General features: G+C 41.7%; 1 protein-coding gene across 4 annotated transcripts; it reads left to right on the top strand.

Annotated features, from left to right (window-relative positions):
* Positions 1-508: 508 nt before the first annotated feature.
* On the top strand, positions 509-18484 carry tnks1bp1 (tankyrase 1 binding protein 1). Of its 4 annotated transcripts, none has more exons than XM_061042183.1 (11): positions 509-671; positions 2758-3690; positions 5524-7723; positions 11505-11798; positions 14500-14609; positions 15465-15573; positions 15692-15836; positions 15986-16116; positions 16221-16423; positions 16524-16609; positions 17574-18484. In XM_061042183.1, exons 2-10 carry the CDS (start codon positions 2768-2770, stop codon positions 16597-16599), a joined length of 4191 nt encoding a protein of 1396 aa, XP_060898166.1. In that variant the 5' UTR covers positions 509-671; positions 2758-2767; the 3' UTR covers positions 16600-16609; positions 17574-18484. The 4 variants fall into 4 exon arrangements, with proteins under 4 accessions (XP_060898166.1, XP_060898165.1, XP_060898168.1 ...); XM_061042182.1 differs by having other exon boundaries at positions 11505-11805; positions 14504-14609; XM_061042185.1 differs by lacking the exon at positions 11505-11798 and having other exon boundaries at positions 511-671.
* The last annotated feature ends 9 nt before the right edge of the window (positions 18485-18493 follow it).

Genomic DNA, 18493 nt, shown 5'->3' with positions numbered 1-18493 from the left:
CCAGGTCACCAGTAGAGACCAGGAAGCATTATAGAGCGACTGAGGGAAAGTGTTTGGAAAAGAGGGGGAAAAGATAACATAATAATAATATTAATAAATTAATAAACAATAATGATTAAAAAGATAAATAAAGAAATATATTAGAAGGGGGGATTGGTATTTGGGTAAGACAAGGGTGTTGAAATTGCAAGGTGTATGTTGATGATGTGTTATGTGTGTTGTGATTCAGACTGCTGACTGCAATTCAAGACTGGAGATGAACAGACTGTAGCCACTGAAATTATACTGGCACTGACTCTGAGATAAACAATGGGGACACGACCTTCTCATTTTTTTTTTAATGAACTGTGCGTTGCAATATCCCTGAGCTTTTATTTTGAAGTACCCATTCGTCACTTCGTTTATAATCGGTTCTTTCCGTACGTAGCTTGATGGTGTAGCAGCGTGGCTCGACCTGAGGCGGGCTGGCAGAGGGAGGAGAGGGAGTGTCTGCTGGGTGTAGCAGCAGCAGCCTGACGTCTTGTTAGTGTGAATGACTGAGGGGGGAGAAAACACTGACAACAGCTCAGCAGGCGAGACAGTCGCGGAAACTGAGAGACAATTTTCTTTTGTAACTTCTTCCCGCTTCCTTCCTTTCTCCCTCCACCTGTATGACTTCGTGAAGACAAAAGGTAAAAGACAACTTTTTAACGTTACTGCTAATGACACTCAAATATTCCCACCGTTGTGAAAGTTCATAAAGCTAATGTTAAGAGCAGGTGCACCATCTTTATGACTTCTTTTAACCTAAGTAGTCTGTTCAATGTAATTTTATCCTAAATGAGAGTACTGTCATAGCCTACATGTAGGTCCTTACTAATAATATCAAACACAAGGCTTATGGGCTCATAAGCTTGAATTAAATGTAAAGTTAAACTAATTTATCTCACTTTCCATTGTCCAGCTGCACTGGTCACACTACTGGTTCATTGACTGGGAGTTCAGTGTTGACGTGTTGATAAGTAACTTATTAACAATCTGTAACTTAACATTTATACTCCTCCAGATGTAACTTCTCACCTTTATTATGTTCTGAGTTATGATGTCCCGATAATTGAATCTTTTAGGACTAGTGTGATCCACACAAGCTTCTCACAGCATCACTAAGAAGTAAGGCTACATTATTAATCACCTGCACATCAAAACGAAAAGTACCCAGTATAAGTTCACGTTAGCCTTGGGTGGCTAACATTCACGGAAAGGTAAACCAGGAAAAAGACACAAATATCCCACAAGCTAAGTGATTTTTCACTAATGTATTGCGCTTGTTGAATGTTGCCTTAACTAAACAAGCAACACAAATCATCTTTCATCTGCAGGTCTCTCTGTGAGACATGGTTTGTTTCTCAGGAATGCAACGTTAGGAAAAGTTAAACAGATTATTTATCCTTAGTGGGCGGTGCACACAGTTTTTTGGAGTCCGCTCTGATCCCATTACACAACATCATGCACACCCAGAGGTGTTATGTTAGACTAGAGCAATGCAACAAAGATTATTACAAAACATATCACATGCATAAAGTGCCAAAGTGCACACACTGTCTGAATAGATTCATTCACAGTAGCTGTAGTTTAAAAATGTTAAGAGTGACACAGTGAACATTTTGCTGACACACTGAACTGCACAATATAAAAGTGTAAAGGGTGTGGAGTTACCGGTTTGTACTAAAGTCGTACTGGTCAAACCAGATGACATGCTGCATACAATACCTTTGGTATCTAGTGTAACAAATTTGGGAATGTTACTGTTATCTTTTTCACACGCTGTTTAAATGTGGACTTTCATCGGTCAAGGTTTTTAGCTTTCACCAAAATGATCACGTGACAGTACTTAAATAACAGCTTTCAGTGGTTTTGTTTCAATTGAAGATCTGGTTTTATTGTGTTACTGCAGACCATAATGTTGATGCTGATGACTCATCAGGGCTTCTTTATTCTCTGACAACATGTTTCCTTCTTGCCTGCCTGCCTGCTTTGAGTCCTTTTTTTAGTAGCTTCACATAAAGTTTGATTAAAAAAAAAATGCAAATACTCTAAGGCTGCTTACCACAGCAGAGGCCGGTATCAGTCAGATATGACAAAGATTGTTTATGGATACAGCTTTTCAAAGGTCTAGTGCTGATGTGTTGAATAGAAACAATAGAATAGAGGTTGGTTCATGTTTCTTAAAACACAAAGAAAGAGTTTAACTTTCACAATTATGACGATTTAGACAATATAAAAACTTCAACATGTTATCAGTTTCCCACAGTTATATCTATGATTTATGTTGATTCATTTAGTTGGATCAGTCTAAACCAAAAATGACCCTGAAAGTATCAACCTGATGGGAAAAGTCAAGTATTGATTCTTTGTTAGATTATACTTTGTTCTTTATTGTTTGAGGAAAGAGGGGGGCATTTTTTAATGGTTTCTAATGTGCAAGTGTGACCATCACTTTTGATTATATTTAACTAAGAAGAAGAAACAGAGAAATATATAGATCTTTCTCAACAGCATGAAGACTTCCTGATGTTTTCAGTTTCTGGTGTTTGTTCACTTTGATTGATTAGTTTGTCAGAAGCAACAGGCTTAACAAATCTAGACCAACCAGACATGTCCAGTCATCTTTATAACAACAAAAACCAACTGATATGTCCCCACTGAGAGTACTAATGTTTTTCAATTTAAATGTGTGATTTGCCGTATGTAAACACTTCCTCTCCTCTTCTCTTCTAGCGGCTCAGTCATGGAGAGCTCCACTGAGGCTTCCCCGAGTGCTGGCATCTCTCAAACAAAGCCAGCTCTGACCCCCAAACCTCGGCTTGCTCCGAAGCCCTTCTCTCTGCAGAAGAACTCGAACATTCGCTCCATCAATGCTCCAAAGACGGTCACTAAAAAAACATCGCAGAAGACTATACCCTCCCCTGCTCAGCAAACCCCCGCCTCTGATTCCAAACCGAGCCCTGTAAGTGTGCTGAATACCAAAAATCAACAAAAAACAACAACAGATACTATCGATTCTGGTGTAGGAAAATCTGATCCTTCCTCACAAACTGCTCCACCCAAAGAAACACCCGAGTCTGAGCTAATCGAGAAGGACGATGTCATCCAAATAAAAGCCAAAGCATCCACAGTTATTGAGCCTGAATCTGAACAGATAGATGGAAAAAAGAAAGAAGAAGAAAAATCTCAGACTTCGGTCATCAAGAAACTCGAAGAATCAGATGGTGACGTTTCATCTGCAGTTGATCCCAAATATCACTTGGGTAGCATCAGGAAGCGCCTGCCCACGGAGCTCACCTCAAAGTTCGAGTCAGGTGGCCCGTGTTTGCCCCCCCAGCCGAGTAAAAACATCCCAACAATCAAAAACGTTGCAAGCAAGCCAGAATCTTCAGATCCGGAGCAGAGCCCGAGAGCATCAGAGCCATCAAACACAGAGAATGAAGAAGGAGGACTGAAGGAGGACTATGGTGGAGGAGGCAGTATAAAACGCAGAATCAGTCTCCTGTTTGACTCTTCATCGAGGCCAGAGGTCATGGCAAAGAGAGACGAGCCAGAAATTGTGAATGGTACAGGAGGAGTGAAAGCGAGAATTAAAAACTGGGTCACAGAGACTAACTCTGAGACTGAGAAGAAGCCTCAAGTTGTGCACAGAGGTCGCTCTAAGAGGTGAGCTCTCCTCCCTTTAAACTCTGATGTTTCATACTTGGTGATGCGTTGAGACATGAATAAAAGGAAAACACATTCTCTTGCAAGTGCAATCACGCAATATATTTATTTAAATGTCATGTATGAGTTGTACTGTTTGGATATTGGCCATTTTCACTCCTGATTTATCTTCTGTTATTAGACAATCGCAACTGATGATTGAAAGCTTCTCTTTGTTTGAACGTGGTGCTTCGGTGAAGCAGATAAAATCTCACTGCAGTGTGGAAAGGAACTTTTTTTTCTTCACTTTCCACCGAGAGAGAAAAGTCTCTCTGTTTCTGTGAAAAAGTGATAAGTGCAGGTCTAGAACTTTGTCTGACTCAGTTCAAAGTGTCTAAAACTCATAATTAACACCTGGACTCTGCAATCACTGCTGGTTGCCTGGCAACAACCTCACCGTGATGACAAGACTCTAGAAAGCCAGAGCGCCTGGTCAACATAGACTGTCAGCTTGTCACTCTTTGTAAATGGACAGTGCTTATAAAACACTTTGAATGTTTTCTGTGCTTTTACACATGTCACATTCACACAGTGTGATAGCTGCTACGCTAAGTGGCTTACTGACCATCTGGATCTGTACTAATCACATTTACACACATTCACACGACAATATGACTTTGGGGGCAACTAGGGGTTCGGCGTCTATCCTAAAGATACTTCAACATGTAGACGGAGCCACAATGACCCATCAACATCTTAGCTTTTAAATGAGTATGTATTTGATTAAAAAAGGACTGATGAGCCAGACTAGTAGTAGGTCTGAGCAATATGGGATACATCTATGATGGGAATGATTTATATAACATTTTATTGTAATATGTTTCAATATTGCAGTGTCAATATGACTTGCCACGATTAAACTAATATTAAAATGTGCTTCAAGGGGACATATTATGAATAATCCACTATTACAGTGTTTTTTTTAACATATATTTGGGTAACCTGAGTGTCTACTGACCCACAAAATGTGAAATAAGTCTTACAACACAGAGAAAAATGCTCTGTTTCCAATTTGTTCTCCTTGTGATGTCACAGTGGGATTCTGGTAAAAAAAGAAAAATACCCTACCCTGCCCTGATATCTCCATCCATGGACTCCACCCCCAGCCTAGAGGAAAAAATATGTGCAGGTCCTCCATTTTTATTCTCCCTACAGAGGAGTGATGTCTACCGGGAAAACTCAGGGGGGGGGCTCATTGCATTTAAAGAGACACACACACCAAAATGGAGCGTTCTGAGAGAGCTGGTTTATACAGGGTCACAAACCTCCTCTGGTGCTTGATTCATGTTATATTTTGACCAAAGCACAGCACAGATGTTTCATTTAGACCACAGGGGACTGTTTGAAAAGATGGAAAAGGGGGATAATATGTCCTCTTTAATAGCTTAAGAGTTCATTTCCTTCTCTTTGGCAGTATGTTTTTTTTCTCTACCTGAGTGTATTAGCTGGTAGCTGAAGGCTAGCTGGTGCTTTATCTTATGAGGGAACATGACATGACCCTATGTGTATCCAGTGATAATTCTGATAAGTCAAATTTAGATTGAAAGCATGGATTTATCTGACGTTTTTATTGTCTTTGTTCATATCACAATGATGATAAAAATATGATTCAACAGTCAGAAGTTAGCCCGTATAGGTACATTTCTTGATTTCTGGACTGAGCCATTTCAGATGTTTTCCTACTTTTTTGTCTTCATGCCCAGCTTAACTATTAAGACTAAGTCAATTTAAGTGTCATACTTAAATACTTCAGAAATGAACTCGAGGATGACATTTGTTTTTTCTCTCTCACAGCTTTGAGCCAGGAACTGCTCTAACAGAAGAGGAGACACCTGAAAAACCAAATGTTGAGCCCCCTGCGAGCAAGACATCGTCCAGCGAGGAGGTGGCTCATTCTTCAAGAGCGCCGCCTGCTGAACAACCTACAGACACCCCGACGGAAACATCCGAAGGGGCTAGTACAGAAAATAAGTCGTCGGAAATCTTGGGAGACACATCAGAAGAGCGCACACAGAACAAATCCAACGAGGGGGAAGTCCAATTACGGAACCGCAGCCGATCTTTAAGCCAGACCGCCACTGATGAGGGAGACTCAGCTGCCAGTCAAAGTCTGCAGCATTCTCTGAAGAGGGGCGGAGTCAAACGGCGCTCTGTTACCTTTGGCGTGGTGGAGAGAGATGATGGAGGGCCCCCCGTGCCCCTGGGCTCAGACCCTGATTCCAGCGAAGGAGAGGAAGAAGAGGCACCAAAGGATGACACTGAGGAGGAAACCCCGGAATCAATACCGGTCTACAGAAGAGTGGGTTCACTTCAGAAGAAGAACGATGAGGCGCAAAGGGAAGAAGAGGAACGACTGAAACACGTGGAATTTGAAAAGAGACGGAGGGCAGAGGAGCATGAACAGGCGAATCTTGAGATCGAGCAGGAGCGTAAACGAAAAGAGGAAGAAGAGAGGGAGAAAGAAAAGGCAAGGCAGAGGGAGGAGGAAGAAAGGGAAAGAGTGAGGCTGAGGGAGGAGGAAATGGAGAGAAAGAGGAAGGAGGAGTGGGAAGCAGAGAGGTTAAAAGAAGAAGAGAGAGCGAGGGAAAGGCAGAGAGAAGAAGATATGGAGAGGGAGAGGCAGATGGAGTTGATGCTGAAGAGACAGAGAGAGGAGGAAAAAGAAAAGGCAAGACAAGAAGAGGAGAGACTCAAAAAGGAACAGGAGGAGAAGGAAAAAGAGAGACTGAAGGAGGAGGAGAGACTGAGGGAGGAAAGAGAGAGGCAAAAGCTCAGAGAAGAAGAGAGGGAGAGAGAGAGGGAGTTGATGTTGCAGAGACAAAGGGAAGAGGAAAGAGAGAGGGCAAAACAAGAAGAGGAAAGGAGCAAACAAGAGCAGGAAGAAAGTGTAAAAAAGAGACTGATGGAGGAGGAGAGATTGAGGGAGGAAAGAGAAAGACAGAGGCTAAGAGAAGAAGAGATGGAGAGAGTGAGGGAGGAAAGAGAAAGACAGAGGCTAAGAGAAGAAGAGATGGAGAGAGTGAGGGAGGAACGAGAAAGACAGAAGCTAAGAGAAGAAGAGATGGAGAGACTGAGGGAGGAACGAGAAAGAGAGAGGCTAAGAGAAGAGGAAAAGAGACTCATTCGTGAACAGGAGGAAAAAATAATTGAGAGAAAACTGAGAGAGGAGGAAATTAACATAGAGAAGCAAAGAGAAGAGGAGTGGGAGAAAGAGTGGTTGAAAAAGACCGAAGAGTTGGGAGGAGGAGAAAAAGGAGAAGAGGAGAGGGGAAGAGAGACAGAGTTGATGAGGCAGAGACAGAAAGAGGAGAGACAAAGACAAGAGGAGATGGAGAAAGAAAGGCTAAGAGAAGAGGCAGAGAAGAACGAGCAGAAAAGGCTAAAAGAGCAGCAACAAAAAGAAGAGATGGAGAGAATGAGGGAAATAGAAATGGAGAGGCAAAGAGAGGAGGAGGAAAGGAGACGGATGGAGAGAGAACGAGTTGAAGAGCTGGAGAGGAAAATGAAAGAGGAGTTGGTAAGAAAGCAAGCACAAGAAATGGAAGAAAAGCTAAGGCTAGAAGAAGAGAGGCAAAAAAGAGAAAAGAAGGCAGAATCATCTCTTCCCCCCTCAGCAAAAAAGAGTCAAATTGAAGTAGTTTATGATGACTTCTCCGTCAAGCAGTCTCTGATGGATGTGGATTTCGATGACTTTTCCGTCAAACCAAAGAGATGGGGATCACAGGCCAAAGCAGAAGCTAGTCCGGTCACCCGAAGATGGGAAGAGGATCCTGCTGAGAAACAAGAAGTGGAAGCGCTGGTGCCAATGGAGGTCAGCCAGGGGGCGAATAAAGAACCGGACAGCCCTCTGCCCACATTAACCCAGAAAAGTCCTGTGGAAGAGGAGGTGGTACAGCTCATCTCCATAAAGTTTGTAGAAGAGGAAATGGTGATGGAGAGGGAGAAGGAAACGGAGGAGGAGACGACAAAGGAAGATGAAGAAGACAAGCAGGAGGTAAACACTTCTTGTTTATTTCTTTTCTACCAATGAATCACATCAGACACACACACACCTCACCTGCACTAACACATCGCAATTCCAGTGAATAGCATCTTGTTTTACTTGCTTCGGCCGGATCAGTCACAGGTTAAGAGCGTGAGTGTGTGTTTGTGTGTGCGTCTAGGTGTGACACTGAGTAATCAATCAAGCACGGCCTGAAATGCTACGTGCCAATTGTCAGTGGTATTCTCTTGTTTTATTCACAGCTAGAGCTATCTACTCACATTTGAAAACCTCTGTGTTACCGAATGAAGAGTGTAGCGTTAGGAGGCGTGACAGTAAAAAAGACATTGTTGTTCATTTTGCATGGATTTTAATTTGTGTCACTTCACTCGTAATTGTTCGACCACACTGTATAAACCCTTCATGTGTCATGTGATGTGTGTATGTAACAGAAAGATATCATAACAGGAAGTGAAGTGCAAACCAGTTTACTTGTAGCTACTTTCACTTTTGCTTTTTTTTTGTGCCTGACGCAAAAAATCTTGACTTTCAGAGTACAAAACGCTTTAAATAGACCATTATGGCATGGCTTTATGAAAGTGTGATATATTATTTGACATGGACACCTGGGATTGGTTATCTCCAGCAGTTATGGGTGAGTCTTTCTAGAACGGTTTCGTAAGTGATCATCGTTTTGAAACAAAGTACAGCAATCTCAGGGAGGATCCTGCTTTGCGTTTATTTTTTGTCTTTTAAGACAGGTCGCTAGCCTCTCTCATCATAATCAATGGCACCTAATATAATTGAAGTATCGGTATCACAGAGATTTAGAAAAAGAAAATGTATTATTTGAGATTCTATATATTTTGTTTATGAACTCCGAGTTGCATCTGAGCTGTTTTTTTTTTTTTTGCATTAGTGCCAAAGGCAACGTTTCCATTGGAACAACAATTTAATCTAATCTCTTATCTCTTATCTGCATTTCTATTTATCTAACTTCTACTTCCTTTAGATTTGTTTTCTGTGTTCTTGCTTTATTCTCAGCTTGGCTCTCCATTTGATGGTGGTAGTTTCATAATGGTGTAAACAAATAAAGAGTGATTTTTGTCTACGTAGAAATAAAAGGAAACAAATAGTGCACAGTCCTCTTCAGCTGTTAAAGTAGGAGAAGCCTACACATGAATGTTTTCTACTTCTGAAAAGTGACCTTTACTACTTATAGGTTGATCCCCATTAGTTTCATTTTCAGTGACTAAATGTATAACGTAGATCTAAAGTTCAGTATGAGTGTTGAAGTCTTTGACAACTTTCAAAGTAGGTGATCACGATCTATAATCACTTATATATGCATGATAAAACATGTTGAGTAAGTTGGCTTCTTCTAACACTGAGTTTATTTAATGTTTCAGTTGATGCACATTTAAAAGCCCATTGTATCCATGGTACAGCAGCAGTCAAACAAACCATGTCTGGGCTAACTTCTGGGCGTACCTATAAAAGAACGTCATCACTGTTCAGTCTGACTGAAGCATTTCTAATCACTTTAGGGTTCTAAAGATTTACGCATGTTGAAGGGAGATTCTTTTTTTCTCCTGAGCGGTGTTAGCCTACCTGTAAATCAACAAAACAAAGGTCAAATTAACACACACAAAATGAAGCACCTAAAAAGACCTACAAACAAGTAAAAAGACACCAACATGATTGACTATATGAATTAAGATTACACTTAAAAAACATGATTATTGAAAATCTGAGTCTGACCGTGGTACGGAGAATTGACTGCACTTTACTTTAGAAGAGAGATAGCATCAGACCCAAACAGCTCAAGGCAAACAGAGCTGCAGATAGCACCTATTAGTCTTTACTTAATAGTAAATGAACAGCTGACATCAGTACACCAGTCAGAACGGACCAGTTCACCACCTTTTTGGACATGCAACATTTTTGCAAAGTTAATGAAAACTCTATAACCCCCGAAGTGTGTGAGTGTTTGTGTGCATCTTTGTGATAACGTGTCTCTGTTTGCTGCGTGCATGCTTCAGGAAATAAACCGACCCACAAAATCAGTGAGCTTCTGTAAAAGGGCCATTGTTCAAAACCAGTGGTATCGGAGTCTTTAAATCTATGTTTGTGTTAGTACAACCCTGTTTTCACCACATGGTGGTGCTGCTGCTGCTCTTAAAAAAAATCACTTCCTTGTTCTACTCTACAGACAACAACACCTTTAGCTCCCATAGAGCACCTTACACTGTTATTAAAACACTCATCAGAGTGTGTTAACATTAAACATGAAATAATTTCTGTGCTCCATGGAAACCTTTGAGGAAAGCTTTTATTTTTGTCTTTGTCACAGCAGAATGAGGAAAGTGTTTGCTTGGTAAACATGAGCTCTGCAGCCAACCATGCATGCTCATTCAGGCTACTGACTCACTCACAGACAGACAGACACACAGACAGACAGACAGACAGACAGACAGATGGATGGATCTCATAGTGTGAAGAGCTGAGATGCTATGTGGTCATCATGTCCTCATTTGGATCTGGTCAACAGGGCAGCGTGTCAAAATGTCCATACATGGTGCCCCTCTTTCCCAGTCTCTTTCTCTCTCCTTTATCTCTCCACCCCGTTCTAGGAGAGCCCATCAACATACCCCCCCCCCCCCCCCCCCCCCCCCCCCCCCCCACCACCACCACCACCACCACCCTCACATACTATCTGCCACACTTACAGACAAAAGAGGATGGGCTAAACCACAGACAAGATAGTTTTCATCCACTGTCCATTCTTGCCGTAATCTAGTGGTCGCTGTTGATCAAACTTTTATTTCAACTCTCCAAAAAGTCTTCCTGTTTTCTGCTGCTCCCTCTGCCGTTTCCTCTTACAAAGAGCTGCTTCATCCAGTTACCTGCATGTACCTACGGGGGAGCACCGAAAGGCTGTTGCAGAGAGCAGCTCTTCCCGGCCGACCACACCTTCCTTCTTTTGGGATTTTCCACATCGGAGCACAGTGCTCTGCTTTGTTTTGACATGCTCTGACATCACTCAGGTCTAAAGGAGATAAAGGGCTGATCTACTTTACTTTACCTTGCTTTGGATGTTTGGAGTAGCCGATATTTCTCACGCTGCTTGTCCTTTCTCTTTTTCCTGAATGACAAATGGAGATGTGATGTGAGCAGGGATGTAGTTGAACAAGCAACGAGGCTTGACTGAGGCAGAAACAAGTCTCAACAAAAGACAGACATGAAAGAGGGAACCGTTGAGATACTTTTTGTGCAGGACTAAACTTTTTTCTTTTTTTTTTTCTCTTGACGCAAAGAGACCTCTGTCAGTGTCTTTAAATAGACTAATATGTGATGATTGGAGAGTCTTTTTATGGACTGCTTCTGCTCAGGATGTCACATCCATCATTGTGAATGCTGCAGTGGAATAATGTTGTCACAGTGTAAACACATGCCCTCTCAGACTGTTTACCTCTTTACTGAAAGCAAATAATAGACTGTTCCAGGAAGTTTTTTTGTGGACTATAAAAATATGGAGATAGAGGAGGAATCCAGTTCAATGAACTTATGGACTGTCCGCCGTTTTGGATGACGTCACAAACTTTAGAAACTTTGTGCTTCCTTTACTGTCGGCTCTCTCAAAATGACGAATGAGAGCAAGATCATAGACACGTCTTCCTGACTCACCCAAACATCAAACACACCTCAGCGTCTGTGGTGACCCGGATTCCAATGGTGTCCTTAGTGGCTGTACAACCATCAGTTTGAGTTTTTGTTTTTTTTCAATATGCAGTACTTTGGAGGGAAACTGTCGGCTGCCCAGCTGCAAATGGCGGGCTTGGTGGGCAGCATGCGACGCTCCTTGCAAGGGGCTCTGGAGCTGGTGTGGGGCACTGCAGAAGAGAAGCAGGAGGAGGAAGAGGAGGATAAAGAAGAAGAAGAAGAAGGAGGTGGAGGTGGCGGAGGACGGTTTCAGAGAGCCGTGTCACCGCTCCGTAGTTTCGCCAGACGCAGCAGGAGGTCCCTGCGCCGCTTCTCTGTCAGAAGTCGCCAGACTCTGCAGAGGACATCCACTGAAAGCTGCTCAGTAAGAGCTGACACAGTTATCCAGCTGATTTTCAATGTGCAGGTTTATAATAAGGGACCCAAGAGTTCAGCTGCTCTATACAGTTTACATAAAGGATCCATGTTAATAGATGACTGCGATTGTGACAAGGGGAGAGCAGCAGGCGGTTTGTTTCAGGAAGGATGCAGGGCCGTGATAAAAGTTTCCCATATTTAGTGTTTTATCAGAGCTAATGCATGTTGTGGTGTGACAGCGATAAAACGGAGGACTGTAACAAAGTGTGGCTTTGTTAGATAAGCCATGGCCATGTGTTTCTGCCCTCTGCATCTGTGACTGCCTATTTGTTGAAGAGGAGGTATGCTACCAAGAAAGGCATGGCACGAGAGCAAAACAAGTGGGTATCTTGTTGTTGTGTGGTTCAGAGAGGAGGCAGGTTTAGAGACGTTCACATGCTGAAATCTTTCTCTCGATTTGAACAGTTTTACCAGCTGCTGCTTGAATGTGAGTGTGTGTGAAAATGTGTGTGTGTGTCTGTGTCAATGCATATGTGAGTTAACAACCATATGAAAGTAACTTGAAGGCCAGTTTCCCCTTTCATGTACACAATCCATCACTTCCTGTTATTGGAGGTGATGTTTTGTTGATTAGTCCTCATCTTCAGTTTAAGATTTTTTTTGTGTGTGTTTGTTTCTGCGGCATCTTCGGGGTTGTTATCCTCTCCGACTCCCCCGCACATCAACAACATCCCCTCTTATACATTCCATTGACCCTGAAAAATATGTGTTGCACGTACACTATAATAAAGCTGCCTCTGTCTTGACTTGCACAGCCTGCTGTACCTGCACAGTCACACATACACACACACTCACACACTCACACACACACACACACACACACACACACACACACACACACACACACACACACACACACACACACACACACACACATTGATGTTTCTTGTGTCTGCATTGCTGGGGGTTGTTGAGTTGTTAATTTCTACAGTCCTTAAGGAAACTATAAGCATGCCTCAATAGATTGTTTATGTGTATACCTCTAAGTCAAAGCTGCACGTAGATACTTTTTTCCACCAGCTTAATTCCCTGTTTGATGGAAACCAATCGTTTTACCAACAAACGCAGAGTAAATTATCTGTGTTCCCCCAGCAAACGTTCCTCTTTCAGTTCAATGTTTGGAATAGAATAGAATTATAGTTTTTTAGATGGCCAGAATCACAACTCCAAAAGAACACTCAAGTTGCTCTGTATAGAGTATGTGTGCATAGAGGAAACAGTTTGCCTACATGTTCAATTTCTAACTTAAAATGGTGATAATATGGATTTTTTTTTTTAAATCAATTTCCTCTGACTCCAGGTTGATTTCAGGATGTTCAAAGTGGCGTTGCAAAGAGAAAATGTTTACATTTCTAAAACTTGAGAAAAGTTTGGTTTCCTTTTTCATTGAATATCTGTGAAAAAGAGATGCACTTGTCTGTTGCCTCATTATACCGATGACAGGGAGTACTCCAAGAAGGAAGAGTTTTTTTCTTTTGGAAATCACCTGAAGATTTTTAGAGTCGAATGTTTCACTAAAAATCATGTAAGTTAAAACCTGGTTAAATGTAGTAGCTACTTCAGTCAGAAAGGTGAGACAGATTAAGGCTGAATACATGTTTGTGGAATTGCACCACCTGTAGACTGTGTCTGTGTTAGAACAGACTTTGTTTTGCTTTTAGCAGACAAACACCGCCCGTGGTTGTCTCTAGAAGTCTATTCAGTGGTGCTGTGGTGTAGCCAGAGAACAAGCCTGCAGATGAAGCTGCTCTGTGAGCTGTGAAAGATAAATGTACTTATGAAGGAGATGTGTGTGAAATCATACCGAGAAAGGGCTGTTTATTTGAGGATTGTTTTGTATCCAGGTAACACTGGGATGTGCCCCTTGACGAAACTTGAAGTGAGCTAAAAGGAATGTGTGTATGATGAGGATGTGAGCTGTGGTTGGTTTTGTTTTGTTTGGAACGTGCGTTGTGTGTGTGTGTGTGTGTGTGTGTGTGTGTGTGTGTGTGTGTGTGTGTGTGTGTGTGTGTGTGTGTGTGTGTGTGTGTGTGTGTGTGTGTGTGTGTGTGTGTGTGTGTGTGTGTGTGTGTGTGTGTGTGTGTGTGTGTGTGTGTGTGTGTGTGTGTGTGTGTGTGTGTGTGTGTGTGTGCTGATGCATTCCACCATGTGGGCGTGAGAGTATGAGTGTGTTTGGTGTGTCTGCTTGTGGGCATATAGGTGTGTATGCCAGTGTGTTCCTGTGTGTGCGTGCATAATCACGCTCGTGGTGTTTATTGAGGACAGCCCAGCCTCTGTGACCTGCTCATTAAAAGATGCATGCTCGGCTGGTCCTCAGTCCTCTCGCCCTCTGTAGTTAGTCATCTTGGCTCCGCACACGGTCCACTTTCTCCCGGCCTGAGCTCCACCATGTGAACTCCTAATGTGCAGGACTTTCAGATCAAAAGAGCGTTTACACTATTTGATTATATACGCTATGTAAGTCAACCAAAAGAGAGAGAGGAAGAGTAGCAAGCCAAGTTTTGTAAAAAAAAAAAAAAAAAACTTTCGAAGCACTTTATCCAACACATAAGCATAACTTGCTTAATGTCCTAACTGGTTGTGTTGAGAAAGCTGTTTTTCTGCCCGTTTCCAGTTTGTTATTGAATTGTCTGTTTTCTGTCTCTCAGGCACAGGTTAACAGTGGCAGAACAGAAGCGGACAAAGACACTGATGCCTTGATCGACAATGAGCCAGACCAGCAGCGTGAGGCCCGTGAGGAGCCGTCTGAAATTGACAGGTTGGAAAGTTGCACTTTTAACACCAAACAAACTCCACACTCTGTGAATAGCAGACCTCCCAGATGACTGTTCAAGTGCATTCCTTTTTTTTTTTTTTCCCAAAAACAGACCAACAGGCAGGATCAGACAGGTTTACAGTGTCATCCTTTTTTTGTGTTTCTACTGACAGCATGGCTTCACATATAGGGGATTTGATTTAGAATGAGCATACCCTACAAACAAAAGCCCGACAGTATAGCTGTGCTACATTAAAGTGTGAAAGTGCATCACCCAAAGGTGTAAGTTTAGCCCTTGTTTCTCAAAATGATCAGCGTGGCCTTTAGTGTGACCACGGATAACCAATATATGTGTGAACTGAACTTTGTGAGGTCAAAACTTAAACATTCAGTATAACGAGACACGTAGTCTACCGTCTTAAAAACTATATATGTGTTTGAATTACTCACAAATATAAATACATTCTGTTTGAGGGTTTTAAAACAGAAATTAAATCAGAAAAAAAAGAAAAGAAAGACTAGATATATGCAAATGTACTTGTAATAATAAAAAAATGAAAACAATAATGGTTTAACAGTTTTCTGTTTTGTAATGGGTTTTTTTCTCATAAATCTTGTGACAGCATAACCAAGAGTAGCTGCATACTTTATACTGATAGTAAGCGCTTACAAGTATATTGGAGAGTTGAGATCATTGTGCCCTCTTGTGGTTCATAGAACACAACACAGAAGAGTGGAGCTTAGAGCAGTTTAAGTTAATTTAACTTAAACTAAAATAATCCAAAATAAAGCACAATTATAATGCTCCTTTTAATCTTGGTTCAAAAATAATTTCAATGACATTTTCTTTCTTTTCAGTCCAGAGCCCGTGCCTGAAGAAGCCCCTGAGGCCTCCCCTGAGGGTTCCCCTGAAGATGCTGATATGACAGATTTTCACACCGTGGAAGAGCCAGCTCCATTCCCTGAGGTGGGTTATTCTTTTCTTTCTAATCCTCCCGCCTTTGTGAGCAGTGGCAGTTTATTTCTGTATCATTAACTGCATGCATTCAGTATGTTTTGATCATTCTGTGTTTGTCTGTGCGCAGAGCTCCAATCCTCTCCTTGACACTAGCGTGCAGAGATCGAAGGCTGACCTCGGTAAGAGGCGAATTCGGTCACGTCCGTCCAAGGTGTTTCGTTCAGGCTTGTCGGCGAAGGAGAGCCCTGACTGGAGGTGTCACGACTCCACAGGTTATTACAGCATCATCTTATCTTGTCTTCACTGAAGGATAGAGCTCATGGGATCTTTCATTTCAAAATGTCAGCAAACACTTCTGCTCCAGGCAAACAGCAGTCTCACTGAGTCTTATGACTGATCTGCTTTATTTCAATGTTTTTAGATGAAAAGGAGGCAAATCAAAAGGATTCAGACTCTGAGGAGGAGCAGCCTCAACTGAAGAAAGTCAGTACTACTCCTCCCTCCTCTAAGAGAGTCCCCGTCTTCCCTGGCTTGAGTCCTTCATCCCTAATTGTAAGTTCTGAGTTTGAGAAGAACATCAGATGTAATATATCATATCTCATGCTACAAATGAGAAGTATTTGAACTAAGCTAAGTGTATTTAACTTTCTCCAAAGGCTAAGCTTAAAAGGAGAACAAGTGGAGGACGGACCGGAGGAGGAGAGCAAACAGAGGAAGACAAGGGAAGGGAAGAGAAGGAAAGCCAAAAAGAGGAAGACACCGCACCATCTCCCTCTCTGCTGTCACGTTCTCCTCGCTCTCCCGCTCATCTAGCGGGGGCTGCCCGAGTGCTGCCACCCTTAGGTGGTGCAGACAAAGGGTAAGAAAAGAGTTTGACTGCATCAAACCATTATTCAAAATTGGATATGTACTTTTTAATATGACACTTCTCTGAATTTGTGATCTGGTGTAACATTCAGTGCCGTCGCCTCTCCTGCCTGGTTGAAAGAACTCAAGTCAAAGAAACGTCTGAGTCAGTATGACGGGGATGCGTAGCAAGCATCAGGTAGGTTGATTATGAAACATGTAATACAGAGATTCTTGACGATCTAAAGACATTTATTCTGCAAACATAAAATCATAACAACTGCAGGTGGCTGTGGCTCAGTTTGTAGAGTCGTCGCCTCTCAACCGGAAGGTCGAGGGTTCGATCCCCAGCCGAGCAACATGTCTGATGTGTATTTGGGCAAGACACTTAACCCCGCATTAGTGTTGTACTTACATTCTGATGTACGTTGCGTTGGATAAAAGCGTCTGCTAAGTGAATTGTAACGTAACAACTTGCCTTAAAAGTTTTATTTCTACTCAAGCAAAACATGAATTAGCAGGGGTCAATGTGTATATATCCAATGAAGTTATTTAAACTCTTTTTTGTATTAACATATTATATAACAAATTCATAAGAAGCACTTCAGAGATATAAAACCCTCAAACTGCTCATGAAATAAGGACGATTGTTGGACATGAGATGATCGGACATAGAGGAGCATTGAGCACACAAGCTTTGACATTTGTCTTATGCCCAGAATAACTGCTGTCGGAGAGATGGGAGTATCTTACAGGAGTAGTTTGCTCGTGAGTCATAATGTACGAAAGCTGGATACATTTGAGGTGATAGAAAGCGAATGGTTTAAACCTTCGGGTAGTGCTATCAGGAATATATTTCATGCAAACTGTGACTAAACTGACAGCAAAGACAAAAACATCTCTAAAAATTCTTCTCTTGTCATGATAAAAATGGCCCATGAAAAGAAAAGCGTTCTCATATTTTGCTTTTAGTTGCATGTAAAGCAAAGTGAAAGGGACGTGTCTATGTACCAGGGTTATGGATTACAGTGCCATTTGGACTACCCTACCCTAAACAGATCTAACAACCTAAGTGAAAGATGTTGAAGTATTCAATACATTTGATGACCCCTGTCTGTTTTCAAAACTTCCTCCTGAATGATTCTATTTGTTGTTCTCTTTAGGTCACACTGAGATCTTACTGCTGCTTCTGCTGTGAGACACCTTGCTGTGATGGCTCGTGTTTACACTTTGAGTGCCTTAATTTGGACCTTTACCGAGAAACGCTGGAGGGATGATCAGGCTTTCCTGAGCCAAGAGGCCATCAAGAACTTTGTTCATCTTGTTGATAAGATATGTTGCCAATTGCTCTGTGCCAAGACTGTGATGTGTTCAAAGTACACATTTGATCTTCTGTTGTACAGAGGCTTAGTGAAGGGGTAGAACCACAGCGTAGTTTAGAGCATAGACTGTCTTATTGTATGAATGTGCAAATCCATCATTTACAGACTGGGACTGATGACACTAGGCATCCAGCAAGTCCAACATCCACGATAAAAACACTTGTACAGAATATACTGAATATAAATAATGCATTGCACCTTTTGTGTACTTACTGTAAATGTACAAAATGTCTTCAAAATTATCTTTCTAATCACAGATCATCCCAAGTAATCATGGAAGCACTTTAAGATTTTTTTCTTTTCTTTTTTGGGGGTTTTTGTTTTTACAAATGACCGTCCATGCAATACCTCGTAACAACAGAATTAAGTGCCTAACTGTAGAAGCAGGGTCAAGGGAATGTATCTTTATCTTTTTAATAAAAACTTCCTGGTTTTTTTCTATTCAAAAACTCAATTGCTTGTTTGGGCAGCAACAATGAGCTTGGAGGAAATTTCTTTGGCATGCTATGAGAAAATATGTTTTGTAAAATGTTTAACTGAGCGAAATTTTTTAATATGCTCTCAACTATTTTATGTGCCTTTTTAATGTTTAAAAAATGACGCGCTATCAATGCTGTAATCATCTTTGATTAACAAACTGTATGATAAGAGGAAACTGAGGGAATTTTATTAAAAACAATTCTATGAAATGCAATCGAGTG

Source organism: Labrus mixtus, chromosome 7, assembly GCF_963584025.1.
Source record: "Labrus mixtus chromosome 7, fLabMix1.1, whole genome shotgun sequence".
NCBI classification, from domain to species: domain Eukaryota; kingdom Metazoa; phylum Chordata; class Actinopteri; order Labriformes; family Labridae; genus Labrus; species Labrus mixtus.
Note: the sequence above shows the minus strand (reverse complement) of the source record. Positions and strands in the feature narration are given on the sequence as shown.

What these genes read in the sequence shown, in the direction of transcription:
- tnks1bp1 (XM_061042182.1), top strand. Translation starts at nt 2,768, where the DNA reads ATGGAGAGCTCCACTGAGGCTTCCCCGAGTGCTGGCATCTCTCAAACA. An exon ending in AGCCAGCTCCATTCCCTGAG is followed by an intron (nt 15,574 to 15,691) that starts GTGGGTTATTCT and finishes GTCTGTGCGCAG; the next exon opens with AGCTCCAATCCTCTCCTTGA. An exon ending in GAGGTGTCACGACTCCACAG is followed by an intron (nt 15,837 to 15,985) that starts GTTATTACAGCA and finishes CAATGTTTTTAG; the next exon opens with ATGAAAAGGAGGCAAATCAA.